At 41.2% G+C, this 26,134-nt stretch overlaps 1 protein-coding gene and 1 long non-coding RNA gene across 17 annotated transcripts in view; both read left to right on the top strand.

Moving 5' to 3' along the window:
- The window catches only part of specc1 (sperm antigen with calponin homology and coiled-coil domains 1), a 78,817-nt gene that overhangs the window by 35,685 nt on the left and 16,998 nt on the right, over nucleotides 1-26,134 (top strand). For 9 of the 16 annotated variants that reach the window (XM_040014731.1, XM_040014724.1, XM_040014726.1 and 6 more), the window contains 9 exons: nucleotides 641-2,202; nucleotides 5,774-5,981; nucleotides 6,543-6,616; nucleotides 8,999-9,174; nucleotides 12,873-13,036; nucleotides 13,813-13,913; nucleotides 14,005-14,080; nucleotides 14,760-14,904; nucleotides 17,264-17,366. In XM_040014731.1, the coding sequence (XP_039870665.1) occupies nucleotides 641-2,202; nucleotides 5,774-5,981; nucleotides 6,543-6,616; nucleotides 8,999-9,174; nucleotides 12,873-13,036; nucleotides 13,813-13,913; nucleotides 14,005-14,080; nucleotides 14,760-14,904; nucleotides 17,264-17,366 (2,609 nt within the window). Of the gene's footprint in view, nucleotides 1-640; nucleotides 2,203-5,773; nucleotides 5,982-6,542; nucleotides 6,617-8,998; nucleotides 9,175-9,889; nucleotides 9,985-10,113; nucleotides 10,299-10,866; nucleotides 12,418-12,872; nucleotides 13,037-13,812; nucleotides 13,914-14,004; nucleotides 14,081-14,759; nucleotides 14,905-17,263; nucleotides 17,367-26,134 lie in introns of those variants that run through there. The other 7 variants (XM_040014734.1, XR_005693711.1, XR_005693712.1 and 4 more) reach the window with 7 other exon arrangements.
- Nucleotides 2,209-2,941, top strand: LOC120723340. The gene is made up of 2 exons (XR_005693714.1): nucleotides 2,209-2,511; nucleotides 2,593-2,941. It is a non-coding gene; the product is annotated as an uncharacterized LOC120723340 (long non-coding RNA).

Raw genomic sequence — 26,134 nt, 5'->3', positions numbered from 1 at the left:
GAATAGGGTATAGTGACCATGTGCTGAATAATACAAGTATGAATGCGATGCACTGTCTGTTCAGTTAGTGTCATCACATGATGTTAACAAATTCCTGGTTCTAGCATGGGGGTATGTTGATTCTGTTAACCTCCACTTGTCAGTGTGAAGCCTGCTACATGATAATACTACAAAGAACAAGTTTATTGATGCATGAATCACAAATTATAAATCTGGACTCTGTATCATCACAGGATTTACATTTGTAGTCCAAGTGGACTCTTTTGTTTCTTTGTATTTTTCAGTTTCAAATTAAATGAGTATTTGATCCACTTTAGCTATTAAACACAATTAACAAGTTTGATCCTTGTAAATAATATTGTTTGTATTGGTTTTATGGAATTTTCAGTGGTTCTACTTATGTAGCCACTCAGTTTTGTTTGAAGGTTATAGTTATGATTTTAGCAGCTATTAGATGTAGAGGCTTAGATTTGTTTTGGCATGTAAGAAGTCTTTATAACAATTGGTCCCCAACACAGTCTGTTAAAGTGGCCTTTTAGCTGACAAAGCGAAGGGAAAAAATTGTTTACACTTATAAATCAGTTTTGCCACTGGATAATTAAACACAGTTTCATTATATACTACTTTGTGTGTTTTTCAGGTGCACAAACTGTCAAGAAGTCTGGAATCCCTGCTCCTAGAGAAATGCCCTCTGCCATAACAAGAGACCGCAGCTCTCTAAGGGACCAGCTGAAGAGCAATTCCACAAAGAGACTGGTTTCCAGTGCCAGCACTTCCAGCCTCTCGACCATGACAAGACAGACCCGTAATTCAGCCAAATCTCGTGCAGATGCAGAGGGCCAAGAAAAGAGTCTTCTGGAAAGCCAGGTGAAGGAGCTTCTTGCTGAGGCAAAGGCTAAAGACCTAGAGATCAGCAATCTCAGGATGGAGTTGCAACGCTGTAAGGGTAAAGCCTCTTCTGCTTCCTCCTCACCCTCATCCAATTCTGTTTCACCTCAAGAACCTGCAGCCGATCGCGAGCAAGGACAGGTGGGGGAGGCCCTTGTGCTGGTTGGAGAGCTGAGGGAGAAGAATGGGAAGTTTCAGAGGGAGCTGGCAGCCCTCAGAGAGGAGAATCAGGCACTGAAGGAGAAGCTGCTTAGCTTGGAGGCATCTTCTATCTGTAGTACAAACACAAGCACCTCCTCCAAGCCTCTGGTGAATGGCCTGTCCTCAGACTCTTCAGCTCCGCAACAGCATAGTCTCCCCTCTACTGCCAGCCCACTCAAAACCTCTGGATCTTCCAGTTCTGACATCACCAAGGGGTCACCGTCACCTGACTCCTCAGAGTTTGAGAAGATCCCATCACGCTCAGAATCAGCAAGCAGTGGTGTCAGTGGGAGCACTGATCAAGCAGGGGCAGTTAACAGTGCCAGAGGTCAGGACATCTCCTTGCAGAGCCTAACCGAACAGATTCACAAGATGGAGGAGAGCCACCACAGCACATCGGAGGAACTGCAGGCAACAATACAGGAGCTGGCTGACCAGCAGCAAGTGGTGCAGGAGCTGACAGCTGAGAACGAGCGTCTGGTTGAGGAGAAACGACTCCTGCAGACCTCACTTCAACAGCAGAGAGAGCGTCTGGAGGTATTGGCCCAAAAGAATGAAACGCTCTCTGTCCGGCTTCAGGAGCAGGCTCAGGCTCAGGCCCAGAGGGAGGAGGAGCTGGGTAGCCAGAGGCCTAGACTGGTCGAACTGGAGCAGAGGTATGCTGAGCTGGTAGAGAGTTCACGCTTTGAACGGGAGAAGCTAGTAGACATCCAGCAGCAACTAACGGGCAGCTTGCGGGCCCTGGAGGAGGAGCACCAGGAGGCCCAGAGCCAGGTGCACTGCCTCAGAGAGGAGTTAGACAGGTTGCAAGCCCAGTTGGACAGAGAGCTGGAAGCCGGAGGTCAGGCAGCTCAAGCTGCAGAAGACCAGAGGGCAACAGCTGAGGGTCTGAGACTGGAAAATAACAGGTTGAAGGCACAGGTGGACATTGAGAGGCAAAAAGTGACTGAGTTGAAGGCTATGCAAAGTGCCAGTGACAACACTGAGCTGCAGACTCTGCTGAAGACAGCCCACACTGAGAGAGACAAGCTGGGAGTGGAGCTGACAGAACTAAGACAGGAGCTGCTTCAGGCGCAGGCTGAGACTGAGCATGTGCAAGCCTCCGTGTCTAAGGTAAGAGACAGGCAAAATTGATAACATATTTTCCGTCTTGGCATTCATAATATATTTATTGCACCTTCACCAGGTCAGTTGATTAAACACATAAATGCACTATAAAGAAAATATGCTTGACATTTTGGAAACTATTCATATTCCTATCTTGGCTCTCTGTAGTTAGTACACTCAGTGGAAGCAACCGAGTGGCATGTGAGCAGTAAGAACTTCATTTATGATGTTTCCTTATGAACAAATTTGACTGAGAAATAGGTGTATGCTAATTCCTAAAACAAAAATAATAGTGTATAAAAACAAATTGGAAGAGTGTGTGTGTGTGTGTGTGTGTGTGTGTGTGTGTGTGTGTGTGTGAGAGAGAGTGTGTGTGTGTGTGAGAGTGTGAGAGAGTGTGTGTGAATGAATGAATACTCTGATCTGATGCATACATACATGTTTGTAGACTGGGGAAACTGCTTACATAGATGTAATAATGTAAATAAAATATGACAAACCACGTATACTGTCGAACATGCCATCCACCACAGGTGTAGCTGCTTATGTCGTGGTTGCTAGGTAACAGAAACCACACGTCGTAGGCTAGACCGTCCAATTTAACAGCCTTGCCCTTCCAACCTACGCGGCCTACATAGACCGGGAAGGCCAGGTCCTTCGAAGGATGTAGCCCCTGAATTTGGGCACAGTCTATGATCCAGTTCACAAATTTAATTTCACTTTATATAACATGTTACAGATGTTTAAAAAAAAAAAAAATACAAGTAATCAACCAAGTGCTTTTAATTATGTTTGATTTATTAAGCCGAAGAATTGCAGTTGTATAACAAGTTCTCCTTAATAAACGTATTAAAATTCAACGCTGATCATTTCAACCACCGTACAGTTTTAGTATGGATCCTGTGGACTGTTTTTAAAGTGGTCCTGTGATGTAAATTATATGACTTGCTGTGACCAAAACAGCAATTTGTTCATCCACTCTTACTGTAAGTTGTGTATAGAATTGCAAAACACAGCAGCCATAGTTGTCCGTAATATCTTATAATCTTGTGCATATACAGGGAGTGCAGAATTATTAGGCAAGTTGTATTTTTGAGGAATAATTTTATTATTGAACAACAACCATGTTCTCAATGAACCCAAAAAACTCATTAATATCAAAGCTGAATGTTTTTGGAAGTAGTTTTTAGTTTGTTTTTAGTTTTAGCTATTTTAGGGGGATATCTGTGTGTGCAGGTGACTATTACTGTGCATAATTATTAGGCAACTTAACAAAAAACAAATATATACCCATTTCAATTATTTATTTTTACCAGTGAAACCAATATAACATCTCCACATTCACAAATATACATTTCTGACATTCAAAAACAAAACAAAAACAAATCAGCGACCAATATAGCCACCTTTCTTTGCAAGGACACTCAAAAGCCTGCCATCCATGGATTCTGTCAGTGTTTTGATCTGTTCACCATCAACATTGCGTGCAGCAGCAACCACAGCCTCCCAGACACTGTTCAGAGAGGTGTACTGTTTTCCCTCCTTGTAAATCTCACATTTGATGATGGACCACAGGTTCTCAATGGGGTTCAGATCAGGTGAACAAGGAGGCCATGTCATTAGTTCTTCTTCTTCTTTTATACCCTTTCTTGCCAGCCACGCTGTGGAGTACTTGGACGCGTGTGATGGAGCATTGTCCTGCATGAAAATCATGTTTTTCTTGAAGGATGCAGACTTCTTCCTGTACCACTGCTTGAAGAAGGTGTCTTCCAGAAACTGGCAGTAGGACTTGGAGTTGAGCTTGACTCCATCCTCAACCCGAAAAGGCCCCACAAGCTCATCTTTGATGATACCAGCCCAAACCAGTACTCCACCTCCACCTTGCTGGCGTCTGAGTCGGACTGGAGCTCTCTGCCCTTTACCAATCCAGCCACGGGCCCATCCATCTGGCCCATCAAGACTCACTCTCATTTCATCAGTCCATAAAACCTTAGAAAAACCAGTCTTGAGATATTTCTTGGCCCAGTCTTGACGTTTCAGCTTGTGTGTCTTGTTCAGTGGTGGTCGTCTTTCAGCCTTTCTTACCTTGGCCATGTCTCTGAGTATTGCACACCTTGTGCTTTTGGGCACTCCAGTGATGTTGCAGCTCTGAAATATGGCCAAACTGGTGGCAAGTGGCATCTTGGCGGCTGCACGCTTGACTTTTCTCAGTTCATGGGCAGTTATTTTGCGCCTTGGTTTTTCCACACGCTTCTTGCGACCCTGTTGACTATTTAGAATGAAACGCTTGATTGTTCGATGATCACGCTTCAGAAGCTTTGCAATTTTGAGACTGCTGCATCCCTCTGCAAGATATCTCACTATTTTTGACTTTTCTGAGCCTGTCAAGTCCTTCTTTTGACCCATTTTGCCAAAGGAAAGGACGTTGCCTAATAATTATGCACACCTGATATAGGGTGTTGATGTCATTAGACCACACCCCTTCTCATTACAGAGATTCACATCACCTAATATGCTTAATTGGTAGTAGGCTTTCGAGCCTATACAGCTTGGAGTAAGACAACATGCATGAAGAGGATGATGTGGACAAAATACTCATTTGCCTAATAATTCTGCACTCCCTGTATTGTACTTGAGAAGTACAGAACTTCTTATTGCTATAAATTTGTTTTGCTTTCATAATTAAGAGTCTTGAATCTTAATGATTAAAAATTTGACTGAAAGGAAAAGCCATGTGATTTTTCTCTTGAGTGTGACTGAGGACAAACTTCTCTCACACTGGTGTGAACATGACTGTTAAATTGGTACTGAGTACCTCACCACTGCAATGCATGAACTCAATGCCACTTAAATGATTTTCATATGTTTCCTCAGTATTCATTTTGGTTTTCCCCTACAACACCACACATCCGAGAACCCGCTGAGGCAGTATGAGTTAGGGGTCATGTTGGCGGTTGTTGTTCCAAAGCGAAATGTGTCACCATCAGCTTAGTGATGTCGTCATTACTGGGTTGTGACTGTGGTGCCAACAGTAGGGTGGACCCTCAGAGTCACATAACTCTCCTCAGGCACGTGGGTGTCAGGGTGTGACCACTCCATAAGTTCACTTACAAACATCTTGATCTATTAGAGCCACATGGTGTCAGTTGGAGGGTGTCCTGCGTGACTACATCACTGTCTCGTTTTAGTATCTTGTTCTGTCAAAGACTGACTTTACAAAGTCATTTCTCAAAGCAGCAATCATAGTAGAACTTTGACTAAAGCTTTCAGTGGAGCAAAAAACACCATGATGTAGTCAGAACTAGTCAGAGTTGGTGCCATCTTTCATGTCACTCATTTCGCTGAATGCCAAATTATTGATGTCAGACACAACTTTGTTGTTTGTTTTATTAATCACAACGATTGAGGAGTTGTGGTAAAAAAATGAAGCAAGTACCTTTTATTTAATATCCTGAGATATATACAGTGAAATCCATTATTATTCTTTCTTTAACCAAAGGCAACTTAACCACATGTCTGTTTTGCACAATGATGTCTTAAAGTCACTGTAAGCTCTTGTATGTTTACATGTACACAGGTGGAGGCAAAATGTCAGCAGCTTCAGGAGCGGGCTGAAAAGAGAGAACTGGAGCTATGTAACCAAGTGGCTTCCCTGGAGGAAGCGGGAATCCAGGGTGAGAACCAGGTGAAGGAGATGAAGGAGACCATATTTGAGCTGGAGGACCAGGTGGAGCAGCAGAGGGCTGTTAACTGTCACACCAACCAGGCTGTCCTGGACATGGAAAGTAAGTTAATATAAATAGGGGTTCAGGTCCCTGCTATTCTCTAATGTTTTGTGGAGTCATAACTTGAAGTCCTCATAAATGCTCATAAAATATTAGAAACGTGTCCACAGTGGAGAAACATCACATCTCTAAACAGTTTTAACAAACACTGAGCTTTAGATTCATAAAGGTAAGATTTATTGAACGAGCGCTGGAATAGACTGCATTAATGAAAGCTCATAAACTAGCAACTGAGAGTGTATAAAAGCGCCATGCAATGTGAGTTCATGCTGTAACTCATCTGTCGTTGACTTTGCATTACTGCAGCTGGCTGATTCCATATAGCTGGACACACTGTGTTTTGACAGACTTCTACAAATTCTGGATTTAGTCTGATATTGCTATTGCTAGACACCACTACTTATATAATAGATGTTAAGCTGTAAGTTGGTTGTGCTCCACAATACTGAAAACTGTGCTGCTCATAGTGAATGCTTATTTATTAAACCTACGGTAAGCTAGACCTCAGCGATGGTAGTGTTTAGGCAGAAGTTCTCAAAGACCTTGAATTTACCATTGCAGATCTGGTCAAAAAGCTGGAGGAGCAGAAGGCTGAAGCAGAGCGGCAACTGAAAGTTATGAGTAGACAAATGAAGGTAAGAAGTGTGCAGACCTGATGTACTGAGTTTTAAAAGTTCACATCTTGGTAGGTCTCTAATTATGTGGCATGTAATGTGACACGCTCAGAGGACAGCCCTTTTGTTTAGTGTATACCATATAACATCTTTCGTTTACAGTATGTTGTTTCTCTTTCATTTGTAAGCCATGCAAGCATCCATATTATTGTGATAATTGTCACAGAGTTATGCACTTACAGCTTAGTTCACATAACCGTAGCCATTCTTTTACAGTTGTCCTTGAATTCCTACAAGGAAGAAATTTTTGGTGGAGTGACACATTAAGTTCATGGTGATGTTTTCAGTTTTTCCTTGTGTGTTTTTTTTTTTTTTTTTTTTTTTTTTTTGCCAAAGAGACCAATAAGTCTTCTTTCCACTAAACATTGTTCCAGTAGCATTTTAGAATATGCAGATGGGGTCCTGAGACAGGCAGCTTCTTCCATCAGTTTAGTTTTAATGAACTGGTTCTTATATAGTACAGCATTTCTACTGTAGTTGAGCACTCAGTGCACTTTCTACAACATGTCTCATTCACATGCTTTCACACAAATTCATGAAAACTTCCAATTAGCAGACCTGTACTGTCTCCTGAGCTACAGCCACCAACGCTTTAAAATGGACATTTATAGATTTAAAAAAGACATCAAGTATGGCAGTTTAAGACTTGGTGGATCTAATGGTGATAATCATTATCGTAATCTTCAGCTTGTGCTGTGTGGCTGCTGATTGTTGGTGGTCTTACAAAATACTAAAACTGTTGAAATTTTTATCAAATCCTGAGGAAAGTCAGTGTTCTAGTAGAAAACAAAATTTGGTGTAATGCAGAGACTACATAAACAAAAAAAACCAAAATCTATAAAGTACAAATTTGATTGATATTGATGATGATGATGATGATGATGATAATAACAATGATAATAATGGTGATGATAACAATGATAATGATAAGAAATAATAACAATAACAATACATTTTTCTATAAAAGCGCCTTTCAAGACACCCATGGACACTTAACAATAGAATAAAACGCATAGTAGAACAATGACAAAACGAAGAACAATTTAAAAAAACAAAACACATGATAAAATAAACAGTAAGTTCACAGTGAATATGCAGATTTGAAAAGATAGGTTTTGAGTTGGGATTTAAACTGGGGGAGAGAACCAGTGTTTCTTATATTTGGGGGTAGAGAGTTCCACAGCCTGGGAGCAGAGCAACTGAAAGCTCTGCTTCCCATGGTGCAGAGGCAGAAAGAAGGCACAGCAAGCTGGATAGAAGAAGATCGAAGTGAGCAGGCAGAAGAGGTAGTGCTTAACAGGTCAGAAAGGTTGGGAGCATCAAGGTTATGAAGGGCCTTGAAGGTAAGCAGAAGAAGATTGTATACTATTCGGAATTTCATAGGGAGCCAGTGAAGTTCCTGAAGGTTAAGGTTTGTGTGCTGGTCGGAGGGGGGTTCTGTGTTCTGGTCCGGAGTTTTGAACCAGTTGAAGCTTATGGAGGGATTTTTGGGGGAGACCATCCAAGAGAGAATTACAATAGTCAATGCCAGAGGTAACGAGATTGTGGACAAGACGCAGACTATGGACGCAGACTGGGTGGAAAGAGAAGGACGTAACCGGTTAATGTTGCGTAGACGGAAATGGGCAGAACGGGTGAGATCATTGATGTGAGATTTAGTGGATAGTGAGCTGTCTAAGATGACACCAAGGCTCTTAACCTGAAGTGAAGGGAAATCTGTGGAGTTATCAATAGTGAGAGTGAAATGATTTGCCTTTAGTAGGGTTGGATTTAGTACCGATAAGGATTTCAGTTTTATCCTCATTGAGCTCAAGAAAATTAGAGTGGAGCCAGGATTTTAACTCTGATGAGCATTCTGTAAGAGAAGAAGGTGGGAAGGAGGAATCAGGCCTGCAGGAGAGTTATAACTGGGTGTCATCAACTGGGTGCTTAGATGTTTTTGATTTCTACCTCAGTGGGTAAGGGAAGTCCTATTTTATTTTTTATTTTTTTATTTTTTCCCCAGTGTTTGTTCCCGGGAGGAAGCCAAAAAGTTGTCTACCTTTTGATTTTTGATGTTGAGATCAGAGATCAGATTTTTTTCCTTTTTTTATGTCTTGAAGTGAATTTTCATACTAAATTCTAGTTTGAAATAACTAAGCAAAATTTCACTGATGCGTTGTTAGTTTTTCCAGTAATTGGTGGATTGAATATTCACAAGAATATAAAAAATGCATGTAATATCTCGTTTCCTTTTATATAAGGACCAGTCATTCTTCCATTTCAACTAAATTCAAATGTCTTTGAGTCATTTTCTGTCAGAATGAATAACATGTATATGATTCTGCATGTTTGTGCCTTCAGGATGAAAAGGAGGAGTGGCGTCGTTTTCAGGCAGACCTCCAGACGGCTGTGGTCGTAGCGAATGATATCAAGGTGGAAGCTCAACAAGAGCTGCGCACACTCAGGAGGGAGCTGCAGGAGGAGCAGGATCGTAATGCAAAGCTTTCTGCAGACCTTGAGGCCCTGCAGGGAGTCAGGTACTATCTTCCCCATATTTTTCAGTTCCTCTCCCTCCACCAGTTTCCCCTTTTTTAGCATTGGGCTGCAGTTCTTTTCTCCCTGTACAAATGTAGTTATGATATACCTGCCAGAGTCCTGCCATATCTCTTATTACCTGTGTTTTATACATGCTTAATGAATAAGAATACCACCCAATAATCTATTTAGACATATCTACATTTAGTATAGATACAATTTAGTTTATGATGTTTCACAAGATCCAAACCTTGGTGCTTTTGAGTCTAGGTTCCCGGGATTTGGCAGACTCTGTTGGTAAATGAGCCGTCTCCTGTGGTATTTCCCTCTGTGTATTCTATTCCTTTTAAGCTGCTGCCCTCTCCGTCTCCCTCTTCCACACTTACCCTCTGGTAACGTTTATTCCTGACACTCAAAATGCAGCAAACTTCAGCAGTATTGATAGGACAATATGAATAATATAAAATTTTATTTTTTTAAATAAATGGTGGCAGATCTGCTTCATGGTCAGAGCAGAATCTGTGATTAGTTTTTTACAGCAAATATCCCACACCAATCTGTCACACTATTCAAGACTTCACATAGTGCGATCGGAATATGTCAGTGCAGCATTGTTGTTGATGAGCATTGCGTTGGATCGTGTGTTATTATATAAGTGTGTTTTAGTGTGCATATACCATAGTGTTTTTGACAGTCTTGTCTTCTTTCATTATCAAGCCAGGTCAAATACTTCTGTGGCAAAGTCTGCTTAGATTTGTGACTGTACAGCGCTCTCTTTATATTTGTGGCTGGCCATGGTATAATCCTTTCAGGTAGCGAAACAAATTTTTATTAATTTAATTAATTTATATTAAAAAAACTTTTTTATTACTATTAATTATTAAACTGCTCACCAGTAGTTTTACCACTTAAGAAACCGTAATATTTGGTTTAAAAACCAGATATGTCTTTTCTTCAGATTTCATGCAGTACTTGAGAATATAGTAGTGGCTTTAGACCACGGCTAAATCAGCAAACTCTCCCCAAGATTAGCTGTTACGCTGCGTCCGCTCCCCACCTCCAGCAGTTCCCTGTGATGACTCTATCAAAGAAGTCCCTCTGACAAGCCTCCCTGTGTAAAGCCCAGGTGAGTTTCCTGCCCTGCAGTGCTCTCTCAGCCAGCCTGCCTCTCTCTGCCCTGTGTGCTGCTGATGCTCACTGACCTTCCTATCTATGTTTGGCTTCGTGTTGCCGCTTCAGCCTGTCTGACTCTGTCTGTCTTTCTGTGTGCTGGCTGACTGCACCCTCAGGGGTATCATGCCCTTTTTGGTTTGCTTTGCCTGATTTCTTTTTTTCTTTTTTTCAACCTTTGGTTCGAGTAGATGTATCTGGTGCCACCTGCTGTCCTTTAAATGAATAACACTCTTAATTGTTTTTTGGTTGTATAGCAGGATGGTCTGCACGGCATGACTGGATTAAACTCATGCAATGCATCATCTGCTGCAGATACATTTCATCACAGGGTGATTTTATTGAAATTTGATTCTGAGTGACTGTATTAATCCTTTGAGGTATGCATGGAGCAGAGATTTTAGAAGTCTGCAAGCACCCACAGGTCTGGCTTTGAAAATAATAATGCTGAGAAGAAAACAAGGTCATTGTGTAAACATTAGCTGTTACACTGCAGTTCATGTCCTTTCTTCTTTTCTCTCCAGAATAAGTTCCGGGGCCACTTTTGAGACCAAGACGGCAGTAGAAGGGCACTAAAGAAGCGTCTCTCACCTCAGCACCACGTGAAGAGTGTTATTGTTGCACTTAATATGACATTAAACATGTAATGTGGTAAAATAGTTTAATTGTAAGCCACTGTGACCTCTGTAACCACAGACGAATTCTTGTGACACAGACCGGCTTCTATCTCTCTTCATGTCTTCATGACCTTTTAAAAATACTGTATTTTTGTTTCTCAATGAATGTACCCTTTATTTTTGTGATTCTCTTGTGTTTGAGATTCCAGGACTGAGAGACTTGTATTTTTTGTTTGTTTGTTTATAATAATGTGTGAAGCTGCTTTGTGCCTTTCAGAAAGTTGAACAGATGAAGTGTTACAGAAAGAACACTGAAAAAACTGGTAGCGGTATGAAAATATGGGTAAATGTTCAGAGAGTAGCAAAGCTCAGAGACTTGCGTTTCCCAAACACTGCCAGAACAAAGACAAACTCATAACATCAGAACATACACATCGCAAGGCCAAAGCAACAAAACAGAACAAAAGTCCAGTGATATTCATACAGTATATAGTTCTGGACCTAATATTATTCTGCTTACTAGCTCTATATTAGTCAGATTGTTGTCACTTGTTTACTTGACTCTTGATTCCTCTGATTGGTCTAAAATGCAGTTTCCTATTTAGCCATTTGATGGCACTGTAGAACACATAATAACTTTAAATCTCTGTTATCTCAGCACACAGGTATCCTCTGCACTGTTTCTATTTGCCTGTTTTTAATGATTGCGATATTTCTTCTAAATGTCTTCTTAATATTATACTGCCAACATTGGAACTGCCACAAACGCAAACAGCTGTTCCTCCAAGCCACTTTTTGCTCTACTGAAACATGCCATTTTAACCCTTAGACCAAGAAGACTGTGTTACATGTTCCTAAAATGATTGTTTTATTTCACACAAGAAACCACTTTTAAATTATGAGCTGAACTCATTTTCTTTAATTCAACTTTTTAGCTGCATAAGATGATGTAGAATTAAACACACACTTTTTATCTGAGCCTCTGAGGTTACTCTAAAAAAAAAAAAATCATGTTATAATGGGACTCTGAGATTTCTTTAACATCCTTCTTAATGTGTCACTCAAGTAATGTGATATAATTTTGAAAGGTTTATTTCATTGTTCAACAAAAACTTCAATAGAATATTGCATACTGTGGTAGTATACGGTCATACGGTTGCAGGATCTCAGGTTACAATTTTTAAAAGCCATATTTTAATCCCAAGGTAAAGGTACTGGTGCTCAAAATGTAAGCATTTGGATTCACTCAAGAAACCCGACCTTCTAAAGAAAGATGAGCTACTAACAATGTGATGGATCATTTTCTTTTGATGAACAATTCATGAATGTCCTGTTAATTTATTCTGCCTAGAAAGACTCATGACTGGTTTTATGCTTGTGAACTTAGACGTGTGTTATTATGTCTGACTGCTGTTTATCAGGCAAATGAATAAATTAAATGACACCAGTATAACTGCAGTCGTCTCTCTGTCAGTCTACTTTTTTTTTCTTCTTTTTTTTTTGGTGAAAGTGAGTTAAGAACTTGTTTGTCATTTCTGTCTCCTCTTGTCTGTAAAGAGGCTGCAGACCCTCACGCTGTAGCCTTTGGTCCAATGTTCACCAGGTACAACGGCAGAAAGCGTCTCTACTGCTCATTAAGGTTTTCCAAACTCTTTTTGTCTCCAGCTAGTCATCAGTTATTGACAGTTCTTCAGTTCAAGCTGATCACATGATCTTGTTGATACACTGAGCAAACACCCTATTTTTAAAACGTGCAGTCTCCCCTTTCTCACTGGTCAATGGGTTATCTCATAAGATAAGTTCTAAATTCAGGGTTTTGAAATTCACCAGGTCACAATTTGCCGTTTCTCCTCCCTCTAGTGTTTGTGCTACCTGTGTGTCCACACAGCAATCCTGTTCATTGTGTCTGCCAGGTCCCAAGGTGAAGAGGTGAGAGTGTCTGACTCGGATAACGGCCGTCACTGGTGCGGCATCTCCATGATCCCAGCCACGCCCGCCGACGCCAGCGGAGATTCCAACACAGAGCCTGGAGCTACTGTCAAATCCCTCATTAAGTCCTTTGATACTGTTGGACAAAGTGAGCACGAGCACCTCAGCACACAGACACACACTTTCAGGGCATCCCATTACGCAGTGTAACTGTAGAGCAGAACAGCTGCTGAGAGGTCTATGAATATGTGGCTTTTCTCTGCAACTTGTGCGATTGGGCTGGACGGTCCTGGCTAAGCTGGCCTCAGACAGGTCGGAGGGTTTCCTTGTGTGTCTCAGTAAAATCAAAAATGACATGCTGGATATATCTTCTACTGATAGGAGGCATTTTCATTTAGAAACTTTAGTCATGCATTATGGAGATGGTGCCTCTTGTTTCATTTATTAAGCAGCTTGACATGAACATTATGTAGAGCTGCATACATTAGGACAGTTTTACTGGTTTTATTTAATCTTTCAACCAAGGCTATTCTTTTTTTTCTTTTTCTTTTTTTTATGAAACAAGCTAAACTTCAAAATAAATTGTTGGGGGAAATGTACCAAAACTGAGTAAAATATACTATTAATTTCTCAAATATCAAAAATGAAAAGAAGACTAGGAGTCCAACTGTTTAAAAAAATTAAAAAAAAGTGGAAAGTGGGCTGTGACATTTGTTTAATCTTTGTAAACACTTCAGTATTCGATTTCTGATGTCCATGGTGACTCAACCTTCACTTTTTGGGTTTCTGCCATTTTTCCCCATATTTAAATTGCTGCTGACATTATTTTATCCTCTAACATGAAAAAGGTTATTCTTTGCTTCTATAAATGCAGGCTTTACAGAGCACTTTTGAACTCAGTGGTTACATGACTTGGTGTTTCAGATGGGCCAGGTCACACGGTTCAAATGCATTCCTCCTCAAGAAGCCCACTGAGTGGGATCCCTGTGCGCACTGCACCTGCTGCTGCTGTATCCCCCATCCAGGTATACACCCTGTTTCCCTTTAAAATTCCCTTTAAATACAGACTTCCTGTGAGTGGAACTGTTTCAGATGACTGTTTCATTCTCTTTTTAGAGACACTCGCACATAAAGCCACTATCAAAGACACTGGAAAAAAGAATTAATCACGGAGAATTCTCCCATCCTCATGGTATGTAACACAGAAGGGATTTGGGCATGTTGTAATGGTAATGCTATCAAATATCCATACTTCCTTTAACTGTCACACAGGAACAAATGGTGGCTTTTAGGTCAACAGACTGACAGCCAAAGTCCACTATGAGTCTTCAATGAGCACTAAATGAATGGTATTAAAGACATGCAAACATCCGACTGCTGCCAGTTTGGTGGCAAATTTTATGATTTTTCTCCTTGGCAACCAAATGCTGTAAATTTTGTGCATGGCTCTTAAAATGTCAGCATCTACATTCAGTAGGTCTTCTTGCTCCATCTCTGAGGAGTCATTTGAAAAACACAGTGACTTTAGAATCACAGGATTACTTTAATTGGATAAGGGATTTTTTAAAAAATGTTTTATTGCAGTAAATCCAGATTATTTAGATTTTACTGCTCATTAGAATTCAAGTATTATTTTGTACACAGTGGGTACATCAGTAGTTTAGCAACATAGACACCTTGGAGGATAATGTGACTTTCCATAACTGCAGAACGCTAGAAGTCTTAAAGCAGAATACAATTAACTTCTATTTGTCCCATTGCCTTTCATGCCCTGCAACTGCACATGGTATTTGTCAAATGTACTTTATCTTTTGATCCCTCCATTTCTAACTTTCTTTTCATTCTCCTGTGTGTTGTTTTAATTCCCACAGACAAATTGGCGAGCTGCAGGGAAGACCTGAAACCTAACAGCCTTATGAGGAAAAGCCCGTCACTGGAGTCTGTAATCAAAACCTCTGCCTCCCTCAGCAGCCGCACGCCATCCTTCAGCTACAACCGAGGAAGCAGCAAGCTCAGGTGAGTTTGTTTATTTATTTTTAAATAGCACTTCACTCTGAGACAAACCTGCTACTTTGAACTGGAGCTGGTGATTTAATCATACCTGAAAAAATTCTTTTTTTTTTCTTTTTTTTTTTTTTAAGCTTAGGAGGAGCTAACATATTTGACTATGATTTCACCACATGAAAACTACATGTCTGGATTTGTTCTGGGTTTATGCTTCCCAATACTGTGACAAAGCAAAAATGTGAATAAGTTGATCTCTCACTGAAGCTTTAAAGCTGATTTTGTTTTTAAAGAAGGCCATTGCTGTGATGGCAAATCTTCACAAGCAGTTAACAAAACAAAGTTTATTTATTTTTAAATGTAGCTTTAAAATAGGCTGCATGACTCTAAAACAGGTGGTGGTTACAGATATAATGGGTGCTGTTGTATTTCTGCTTTTTAAACTTGCATACTCCCTCTTGATATCGCTAGTTAAAGCTTTCTCTGTTAGTTTCCCAAATTTTATGTCCAGCATTCCTGATTGGACACCGATGGCCTGCACACAGTAGATGGAGTGTTGGCTTATCAGAATGGGAAGAGAGGCAAATGGTGAACAAACATGTTTTTATACTCTTCTTGCTAGTGATCGTTTTCATGCACGGACAGCTCATGTCTGTGTACACTCGTGATTGCATCTGATGTAAATGGTGGCAACTTCGAAACAGCAAAGTTAGTTAAAGCAATGAAATAAATGGTAAATGGCCTGTATTTGTATAGCACTTTTACTAGTCCCTAAGGACCCCAAAGCGCTTTACACAACCAGTTATCCACCCATTCACACACACATTCACACACTGGTGATGGCAAGCTACATTGTAGCCACAGCCGCCCTGGGGCGCACTGACAGAGGCGAAATACTTGGCCAGCACACTGGACAACACCCTTAGCTTCAGTCAGCATACAGTTGACATTAATAAACAGCACTCATCGTTTATGTTGAAACTCAGAAACCTGTCAGTCCAGCCTCTCCACATCCTTGTCTGCTGTCATGACTGTTCAGCTCTCTGCACTTTGCACACAGCTATATTTTAAAGTATTGTTTGTGCTACCAAGAATAAATTTTCCACACAGCCACACAGATAATTGGCCTTCCTTTTCCCTAGTGCAGTCTATCTTTTCTTACCATCTATTCACTCTTGACATTATTAATGTAAATGTGTGTGAAGGAGTTGTAGACTTTCTGGAAGAGGAGATTAGGGGGCTGTTTCCTTCCATATTTGGTATTTTAAAGGCTCATGATAAAGCTGCTGTATCACTGATGATAAATGCAGATACTCTCTGCACTGCAATATATGTTTGGATAGCATCTTGCTCCTTCTGGCATTATGGTGCCTCAAACGGAGAAGTAATGAATTCAGCAGCAGAGCAGCGATGACGTGTGAAATATTTACTATGCTCACAGCAATGACCATGTCTCATGGTCTTCCCATGGCCTCAGCTCCAGCACAAACCCTTGGGAGAAGCCCCTTTGAATAATACTGCAGATAGGCATTTATCCAATCTGTTGGACAATTTTGGGGGATTTTAGAGAAATGCATTGAGTGTACTGTTTGCCAATATTTGATGGATGAAAAGTAAAACAGATGCCACTAAAAAAACTTTGCTAAAGGTTTACATCCCAACACTTAAAGTCAGAGTGGGTGCTGGATTCACGCCAAAGTAATCTTGAGCCAACTCCAACTCCAACACAAACACACAAGCAAACCAAAGAAGCTTCAGTCTTGTAATGATAATTCGAAGCCCTGGAATTCAGAAGGGAGTTTTCAAACAGGGAACATTTGGAAGCTATGTAGGAATAGAGAGTATTATATTTTATTTTTAAAGAGAGCATTAAGAGTTTGTTTTTGTTTTTTAAAAAGGGTTTATTCAAATTTTTCAGGACTGAAATGGATCTAGTTTTTCAATAATGGTATGTTGTGTAGGTCATTGTACACTGTGATCATGGAGGCAGGCTCATTTTTAGCTCTAAAGTTAATATTTATGAGCCCTTTATGTTATTTAAAGATGGCCAACCTTTGTAACCTTCCTGAACTAAAACACCAGAGTCTAAAGAAGAAGAAAAAGAGGAATGGAAGTTTTTAGCTTCCGAAAGCATGCATGTGAGAAATCAGAAATAAGTTGTGTGTTATTAGATCAGGACCACTTGAATTACCTTTTATATAGAAATTTTGGGGGGACTTAAATAATTGAACAAAGCCTTTTGCTGTGATCACCATATGCACTCAAGTTTGCATGGTTACTTATCCCCTCGATGACTTACTGCAAATTTGCTCCCCCCTTCCACCCAAAAAATCTCTCTATGTGATTGTGGTTCGTGTTTCCCTTGTGACAGTGTGGAAAGAAAGGACCCCTTGGCTGCACTGGCGCGGGAGTACGGAGGATCTAAGAGAAATGCTCTACTGAAGTGGTGCCAGAAGAAAACAGAAGGCTATCCGGTAGGGATCACAGGCCGGAGACCTCTCTCAGACACAAGACGAGCCCCACTCACTTTCACACCCTGCTCTTCTCTGCATCTTTGTCTGACGGTTTCATTTGAGTGTTTCACTCGTCCGGTTTTTATTTAAAGGCGAGATGACAGCCCCCCCACCCCCGTCCCCCCTTTCATATTACATGTATGCAGTATTGGTTAGTCTGCCCTCAGGTTCGGTAGCTATTTCTTTTCTTTTTTTTGTTTTATTTTCCTGCCATGAGTGATGTGCCGGACTGTAATGGCACATTACTCCTCCTGTCATCTCAGTGGGGATATGAAATCGCTGTGGCACAGCAGTAATGGAAGCAATGAAGCAAAGCACCCAGTCTTACAGACACACTGGATTTATACCTGTATGTATTTTCACAGCCTGCACTGTTTTTATGCTTGCCCATTCATTTTTTTATTTTTATGTTGTTGTGCTCCCAGCGGCTTTAACTGGTTCCAGGAAGCCTAGTGCTAACACGCTCCCTTAATACCTAGTTTAAGGAGCCTATTAACCCCAGTGGGATTAGAGATTTACCTCTGTAATCACTGTGTTTGTGTGCCAGTATGCTAAAGCTATACAGGGGGACTGGCAGTTACAGATGTAACTGACTGTGCGTCTCTGGGGTTTGGGGGTGAGTCTAATAGCACGTAACTCTGGCTTGGCCAAGTATGAGAAAGCACAGGTGATAATAACTGCTAAAAATAAACCCAGCTGTCACAGTGATAAATAGTGAATTATTGGATGAGCTGTCAGATCAATAGTTCTATTTCACAAGGACAGTGGTGCTCAGTGAACTTTGATTCCCCCACCCAACCCCACCCCACACTGCCTCTTCTTTTCTTATGAGAACTGGTGCTTGACAGCCTCATAGTGCGTATGTTGGTGAAACACGCTCAGCAGATCTTCTTGTGATGGAAACAGCTGACTTAATGAGATAAAACTGACAATCTGTCTGATAAAATGCTCCTCCTGAACACAGGCTGCCCGGCTCAAATTGTTTAGACTGTTTTGACATCTTCGGGCAGTGGGGAGCATGTTTAAAGATGCTCTCTTGTAGCATTCGTTGATGCCACAGTTTTCTCGCTCATTTAAAAAAAAGGAGTTTCCTGGAAATCTTTTAACACGGGGATTAAAAATCTAAACAAAACCACTGGGCTGCGTCTTACTCTCTGCGTCTTACTCTCTGCGTCTTACTGTCTACTCGGAAGTTTTACTCTCTGCTGCGCCCACACACTGATAACTTAACAATGTCACTACCTCTCTATGGCTGTAGTTTGATCTAGAGAGACACTTGTTACTTGGTACAGACAATGTACCAAGTAACAAGTGTCTTTAGCCGTCACACGAATAATATTTCCCTCTTAAATATTCTCGTGAAGAACAATAAACTAAACTGCAAATCTTAATTCAGTTCAGTACAACATTAATATTCCTTAATAGAGCCTCATTCCTACTGGTGTGGATTTAACTATGGGATCTTATGATCTGCTCTCACAGAGGGCTTAGCAACACCGTGTGATTATTTGCAAGTATCAGGAATGCATTAAGAAGATTTGGCTGCTAGGTGTGTTTCAGTCTGTGGCATAGGGTTAGAGCTGTGGTCCCTTCGTGCCTTTGCATATTCTCCATGTGCGACATGCGCGTGGCCTGTAATCGGGTTTAGTACTGGACCATTAGTTAGGCAGTTCGCCTTAAAAATGTTTACTTTGAGAACCAGTGCGACTACTTCCGTAAAGTAGAGACATGAGGTAATTCCTGTTTGCACATCTCATCAATATTTGTTAACTTGTACCAATCTTTTTTTTAGTTTTTGATTTAAATGAGAAAAAAAATACTTTTGTTTTTCTTATGCAACGATCAAATGAGAAAAAAGAGAAGCAGATGAGTTTAACACTATCTTATCTCTAATGTTAAGTTGAGTCATTAGGATTTAAAGGAGGATCTCTCTAAAAGGGTGATCCGCTGTTATTTTCCCTTTTCCTTCTTCTTGGCACTGCACCCACAGAGATTTCTGCTTTCATGGATGCATGCATATGTCCTGCATCTTTGGTGTTACATACTGCATAGGGCATCACTTATAGCCACCGTGGTGAGTAAACTGCACCACAGCATGTAACCCACATGACTAAGTCCTGTGGTGGGCAGAGAAAATTTTATTGTCATAGGATGCATTGAGCTTCATACGTCTGATGAAAGGTCAGGCTGCTTCGGCCCCCGATTACAGGCCCAGTGTCTGAGAGACACTGACTAACATGTCACACCGTGTGCACCTCCAGGATGGAAAACTGAACCAAGGGACCAGAAAAAACGCCGCATTCAGGTGTCTCTTTGTCATGCTCGTGTTGTGCTCTGATAAAGGTTAGTGAGGTTTAGTGTCATCAATACATCCACACACACTTTGCAGTCCCTCTCCTCCCTGCTGTGGACTAAGGTCAAAGAGGTAATCCCTCAACACTAATTGGCTCTTTAGTATAGCGTCAGCAAGTTGTAATTTGTCCTCGGCCTCTTCGGGCTACATAATTAATGGTCAGTTTGAAGAGGCGGCTTTCACTGTGCACCCTTCGCTTTCTATTGCCCCTCTGGTTTGGAGTGGCAGAGTCAGGAAACAAGCTCCTATATCACGCTCATCTGCCACTGCAGAGCCAGAAAAGCTGCTGTGCGAGTCTGAGACAAAACTGATGGGTGGGTCAGCCCCCGTGCAAGTTGTTATTACAGTCCTATTGTTGGCAGACGTTTTGGTCAAACAGCAGTCTAATTAAAGGGAAAGGGAAAGTAGGAGCTATTGTAAGCATGCTGAGCGATTATTTGATGCTTTATAGCTCCTGAGGGCACAATAAGTCTGCGATTGTGGCCGAGCACAAAGCCTTTGCAAGACATCAGTACTCACAGTCGTCTGTCTGCTAAAACAGCTTCATCTCACCTTCCAGTTTGTTTCACATATGTTTGGGTTCTGTACATGTATGCTTTAATTTATATAGATGCTGTAGAAAACAGTGAGTTATCATAATCTAAGTGTCTTAATGTACTTGATGATGATTCGCTGTTGTCAGCTTGTTTGCTGGGTGGGGTTCTTCTGGACAGACCGTAATGGTTAATACACTTCAAGGGGGTGGGGTGGGGGGAAAGGGAAACACTGCAAATTACATGCATGTAAACACGCAAGTACTGAGTACAATAGCTGTGCTATCACCATGGAGAAGCAGTCTTGCACCCCTTAGGGAGAATGTGATGTGAGAAGGGGTGCATTTATCCACCAGCTGCTTCCAAACCCAAGTAACATAGAGTATCCTCAGAGTAGCTGAAAGCACGGCCTGCATTAGAACTCTCAAGGGAGGATGAGGTGTGAGCCCAGGCAGACTCTGTCACACCTAAAATGTCAGATTCTGGGAAGCTCAGATCAATCAGAGAAGACCTTAAGCTCGCTCTGATTGACTCTGCCCTGTGGGAGAGAGTAAAGAGGCCTCTCACAGGAAATTAGTATTCACAAGAGATCCTGTCCACGTCAGTGGACACAGACTTGAAACACAAGACTGCTTTTATATAACTTGTGTTGCACTGGTTTTCAAGGCAGCTTGTTAGCTCAGACTCAAAGGTGCAGGTTGTTGTGCCGGTACAACTTTGCCTGAAACTCGCTGCTTTGTGCTTAATATGTGTGTGGGATTTTTTTTTTTCCCGCCCCTGTGCCACCCTGTTCCGCCCCTCAGAGTTTTTACATCGATAAAGTGCAGATTGCTCCTGAACAACAAACAGACCACAAAAATCACACAACGAACTGGACAATTTACATATCTAGAAATGATTCATTCATTTTACAGTGGCTTGCAAAAGTATTCGGCCCCCTTGAACTTTTCCACATTTTGTCACATTACAGCCACAAACATGAATCAATTTTATTGGAATTCCACGTGAAAGACCAACACAAAGTGGTGTACACGTGAGAAGTGGAACCAAAATCAGACATGATTCCAAACATTTTTTACAAATAAATAACTGTAGGGGGGTGTGCGTAATTATTCAGCCCCCTGACTCAATACCACCTTTTGCTGCAATTACAGCTGCCAGTCTTTTAGGGTATGTCTCTACCAGCTTTGCACATCTAGAGACTGAAATCCTTGCCCATTCTTCTTTGCAAAACAGCTCCAGCTCAGTCAGATTAGATGGACAGCGTTTGTGAACAGCAGTTTTCAGATCTCGCCACAGATTCTCGATTGGATTTAGACACCAGACAGGTCAGAGATAAAGTTATTGAGAAATTTAAAGCAGGCTTAGGCTACAAAAAGATTTCCCAAGCCTTGAACATCCCACGGAGCACTGTTCAAGTGATCATTCAGAAATGGAAGGAGTATGGCACAACTGTAAACCTACCAAGACAAGGCCGTCCACCTAAACTCACAGGCCAAACAAGGAGAGCGCAGATCAGAAATGCAGCCAAGAGGCCCATGGTGACTCTGGATGAGCTGCAGAGATCTACAGCTCAGGTGGGGGAATCTGTCCATAGGACAACTATTAGTCGTGCACTGCACAAAGTTGGTCTTTATGGAAGAGTGGCAAGAAGAAACAGAAAACCATAAGAAGTCCCGTTTGCAGTTTGCCACAAGCCATGTGGGGGACACAGCAAACATGTGGAAGAAGGTGCTCTGGTCAGATGAGACCAAAATGGAACTTTTTGGCCAAAATGCAAAACGCTGTGTGTGGCGGAAAACTAACACTGCAGATCACTCTGAACACACCATCCCCACTGTCAAATATGGTGGTGGCAGCATCATGCTCTGGGGGTGCTTCTCTTCAGCAGGGACAGGGAAGCTGGTCAGAGTTGATGGGAAGATGGATGGAGCCAAATACAGGGCAATCTTGGAAGAAAACCTCTTGGAGTCTGCAAAAGACTTGAGACTGGGGCGGAGGTTCACCTTCCAGCAGGACAACGACCCTAAACATAAAGCAAAAAAGAATGGGCAAGGATTTCAGTATCTAGATGTGCAAAGCTGGTAGAGACAGACCCTAAAAGACTGGCAGCTGTAATTGCAGCAAAAGGTGGTTCTACAAAGTATTGACTCAGGGGGCTGAATAATTACGCACACCCCACTTTGCAGTTATTCATTTGTAAAAAATGTTTGGAATCATGTCTGATTTTCGTTCCACTTCTCACGTGTACACCACTTTGTGTTGGTCTTTCACGTGGAATTCCAATAAAATTGATTCATGTTTGTGGCTGTAATGTGACAAAATGTGGAAAGTTCAAGGGGGGCGAATACTTTTGCAAGCCACTGTATATTTGGTTATTTTGGTCTCATGTCATTGTGTCAGAACTTTTGAAAGCTTTTTTCACCTAATTTGGCAAAACCATCTTGTGGCATTGAAGAGTAAGATGTTTACTTGTAGCCTTTTTTGGCCACGTTCAGTAAGCAAAAAAGCCTTTCTTGAACATTTGTATATTTATCAGGCTCTTTGATGTCTTAATTTAGGACAACTCCGGACACTTTTTAAGCTTTTTTTTCCCCCTCAATTAACCATAGAAGCCAAACAAAAATAAATGTGTTGTTTGTTCGAGATGGAAACAATGACCAAAGGGCTGTGAACATTAGGCCCTGACAGAGCACAGCTTATCCGGCCTTGTCTGGGAACTCACACACATGCAGAAAACCATTGAAAGACAGGAATGGACCCCCCAGGAGAGTGTGGAATGAAGGTCAGACATCGGGGAGGGGAAGAGGATAGGAGTAGACATTACTAAGTTCTATAAATGGAGGATTAACTGTACCTGTGGGGTGAGATCGTGATTGTAAAATAACAAATTACAGGTGATTAGACAGGATTTGTCTGGAATATTTTAGTACATGTGTTTTCTTATAAATGATATAATATTGAGGCTGTCTGGTTTGAAGTGCATTAAAACAAATGCATATTGAGTAGCTTTTAGCATCTGGTGTGTGTGAAAAGAGTTAAGTGCTTGTGCTAAGTGCCTATTGTGGATTCATGTGCCTTGTTGTCAGTGTAGAGCTAGGTATTCTCAGCATAACAATTAAAGGACTTGATGAGATGTCAAATTAAATGGTCACTGTGGCATATTGATGAATAAGTTTTATTTATTTTTATTGGTTTTAATCAGGTAAGAAGACAGAGCGGAAATATCCGCAGGTTCAAAGGCAAGCATTAGTTCTTTAAGGTTTAGGGTCCACATGGAGTGACAAATAAGTAAATCATTGCACTGTGATCAAAGTAATTAATTAGAATGATAATTTTATCACAGACTATCAATATCATAGACTGAATAATCTCACCAAGAACCCAGCATCCATGGATGATGATGTTCGTTTCGGGGCTAAATCTGGTCACCCTGTCAGGAAAAAAAGTCACTTTATGTCTAAATTTAGTAAGTGACAATTGGCCACAACAAACTGATCTTCTCTCAGTTTTCTGTTAATTAGAAGTCTAAAAGGTGCCTGTACAGTATGTAGCTATCAAGACTAAAATCTGCTTACATTTGATAGGAGACTAGATAACTATTCATCATGATCAGATTCAACTCCAACATACTAGAGCACACAGCACAGCACGGTGGTGCAATGGTAGGCAAAAACAGTTTGGGTTTGAATCTGCTGCTCATCTGACAAGTTTTTTGAGCAGTAATGGTGGAGATGATATTTCTCTTTTTAAAGCAAATTTAGAAGTACAGGGATGCCTTTTCACCATGCACACCATGTTTTTTCAAGCTTTTCCTTGTTGGGATTGGTAACACTGTGTTTACAGCTAAGTTAGAGGTGTGCTGTTTTTAGTCTAAACTGCATAGCAACTGGCAGCTTACACTGCATTACATTATATCTATTTGCAGGTGGCTCACAATAGACAGAACGGTTGTGAATTGTGGCTTCGATTCACCTGTGTGCCTTCTTTGACATTCTGTTGCGCTCCCTGCTCTTTATCCCCATACAGAAAAGCCTAATGCAATCAACAAGCTGAGTCTGTGGAGAACTCCTGTGATTGCTTACTTTATCTCCATGGTCCCACCTGCCTGGGATTTCCGCCCATCAGTGCTCAAAACTATGTTTCATTACGAGATTTATTAAGATTTTCTCCTTCTCACTTCCTTCTATGTCTTTTCTTTCATGTATTTGATGTGAAATGTCAGAAAATAACCCTCCAGCCTGATATTTCCTACTTGGGGTTTTGACAAACTGTGTGTTTGATATGTACTGTAATTCAGTTTATCTGCCATAGCATAGGTTTACTTGCCGTACTTGCATTTACGCCATGTCTGAAATCAGAGTATCAGCTGCCATGACAGCATTACAGCAGTGTGCTATCATCCTTATGTGGCACCAGGAGCACACACCCTTTCCTTTTGTTTCTGCGGTGTTAATCACCGTCTGTGTGCGCTTCAGCCAGCCAGCTTGTGTGGTTGGTTTACAGCAGGAAGGACGCGTCATCCGGGATGGATGTGACATGTCCTTGACCTTTTAATGTCCACCACAGCTAAAGCTACTCAAAGGCCTTAAATGATTATTAGATTTTTGTTTTGTTTATTGACAGGAAAATAATCTTCACTGATTGATTTTATGACCGTGATTGTTTTTTTGAAAATGAAATTATGTTTTGCAGAATTTCAGTTTTATAACTTTAACTGTTCTGTTGTCTGTTTTATGACTCTGGCAAGATTTTTAAAATGCTGTTTGTGCTCTTTTAGAAGGACCAGAATGTTATAGGCTATTCAAACATTCATAAGAGTAAATGTTTGCGTGGCATGGCTCTCTGGGGATTTTGTCACCATGTTTTAGCTATTAATGCTATTAATATTTGCATCCAATATGTGTGGATGTCTTTTCTCTCTCCCTGCTTCTCTCTCATACTCTTTTTCTCTGAGCCCTAAAATGTGGCGGTTCTGCCTTTTGTGCAGAACGAGACACTTCCTGTCGCTTGATGCTGTGTTTGCTTTTCTGATCCGGCTCCCAGAGAGCTGTTGTTGTCCACTGCTGGTTTAGCATTCATGCCTGTCCCTCTCTTTCCACCCTGAACGAACTCCAGCACCCACCCTGAACTCAGACATACCTATACCACCAGCTCTGGGCTGGGTCAAAATGTGCTCTACTCAGTCTCCCTATCCAGCCACACTCCCTCACACATGTCACACATGCGAATCTGCCCTTTGCAGTTTTTTCTTATCAACTTATTTGTCACTGTCCATCTTTGTCCTGGAGTCTGACTGTGCGTGTCTTTGTATGTTTGCACATACAGTAGGATGGACGCACACACACACACACACACACACACACACTGTGATTAGTGCTGCTGCTGAGCCAGCTACGAGAGGGAATATGGAGCTGTGAGAGGAATGTGATCTGACATGACTGCACAGGTCTGGCCTTCACATGCAACAGGCTCATAGCTGACAGATGAAAAAAGGGCCGGTGGATCTTCGCTTTCGGTGTCAGTTTATGAACATGTCACTGTATATTAATAATAGTTATTGAGGGTTGTCAAGGGGCTATAATATATATATATAATGACAGGAACTTCCTTTAAAATTTCTTGCATCATGTGTTTATTGCTTTCCTTGAATGTGAACAAAGCCTGAGCTCAGGACTTCCTGCTCCTTCAGAACTCATTGTGACCACAGATGTTTTGCAGCTTGGCTTGATGACTCAAACAAAAACACACTTTCATTCTCCATTAATAGTGTGATAAATATTCATTGTGCAAAAAATGTGTGTGCAAAGTCTGTGCACACACATACCACCTGAAGTTATTAG

The sequence above is a fragment of the Simochromis diagramma genome, unplaced genomic scaffold, assembly GCF_900408965.1.
Source record: "Simochromis diagramma unplaced genomic scaffold, fSimDia1.1 OVJJ01000676.1, whole genome shotgun sequence".
In the NCBI taxonomy this organism is placed as follows: domain Eukaryota; kingdom Metazoa; phylum Chordata; class Actinopteri; order Cichliformes; family Cichlidae; genus Simochromis; species Simochromis diagramma.
This window is presented reverse-complemented; position numbering and strand designations above follow the sequence as displayed.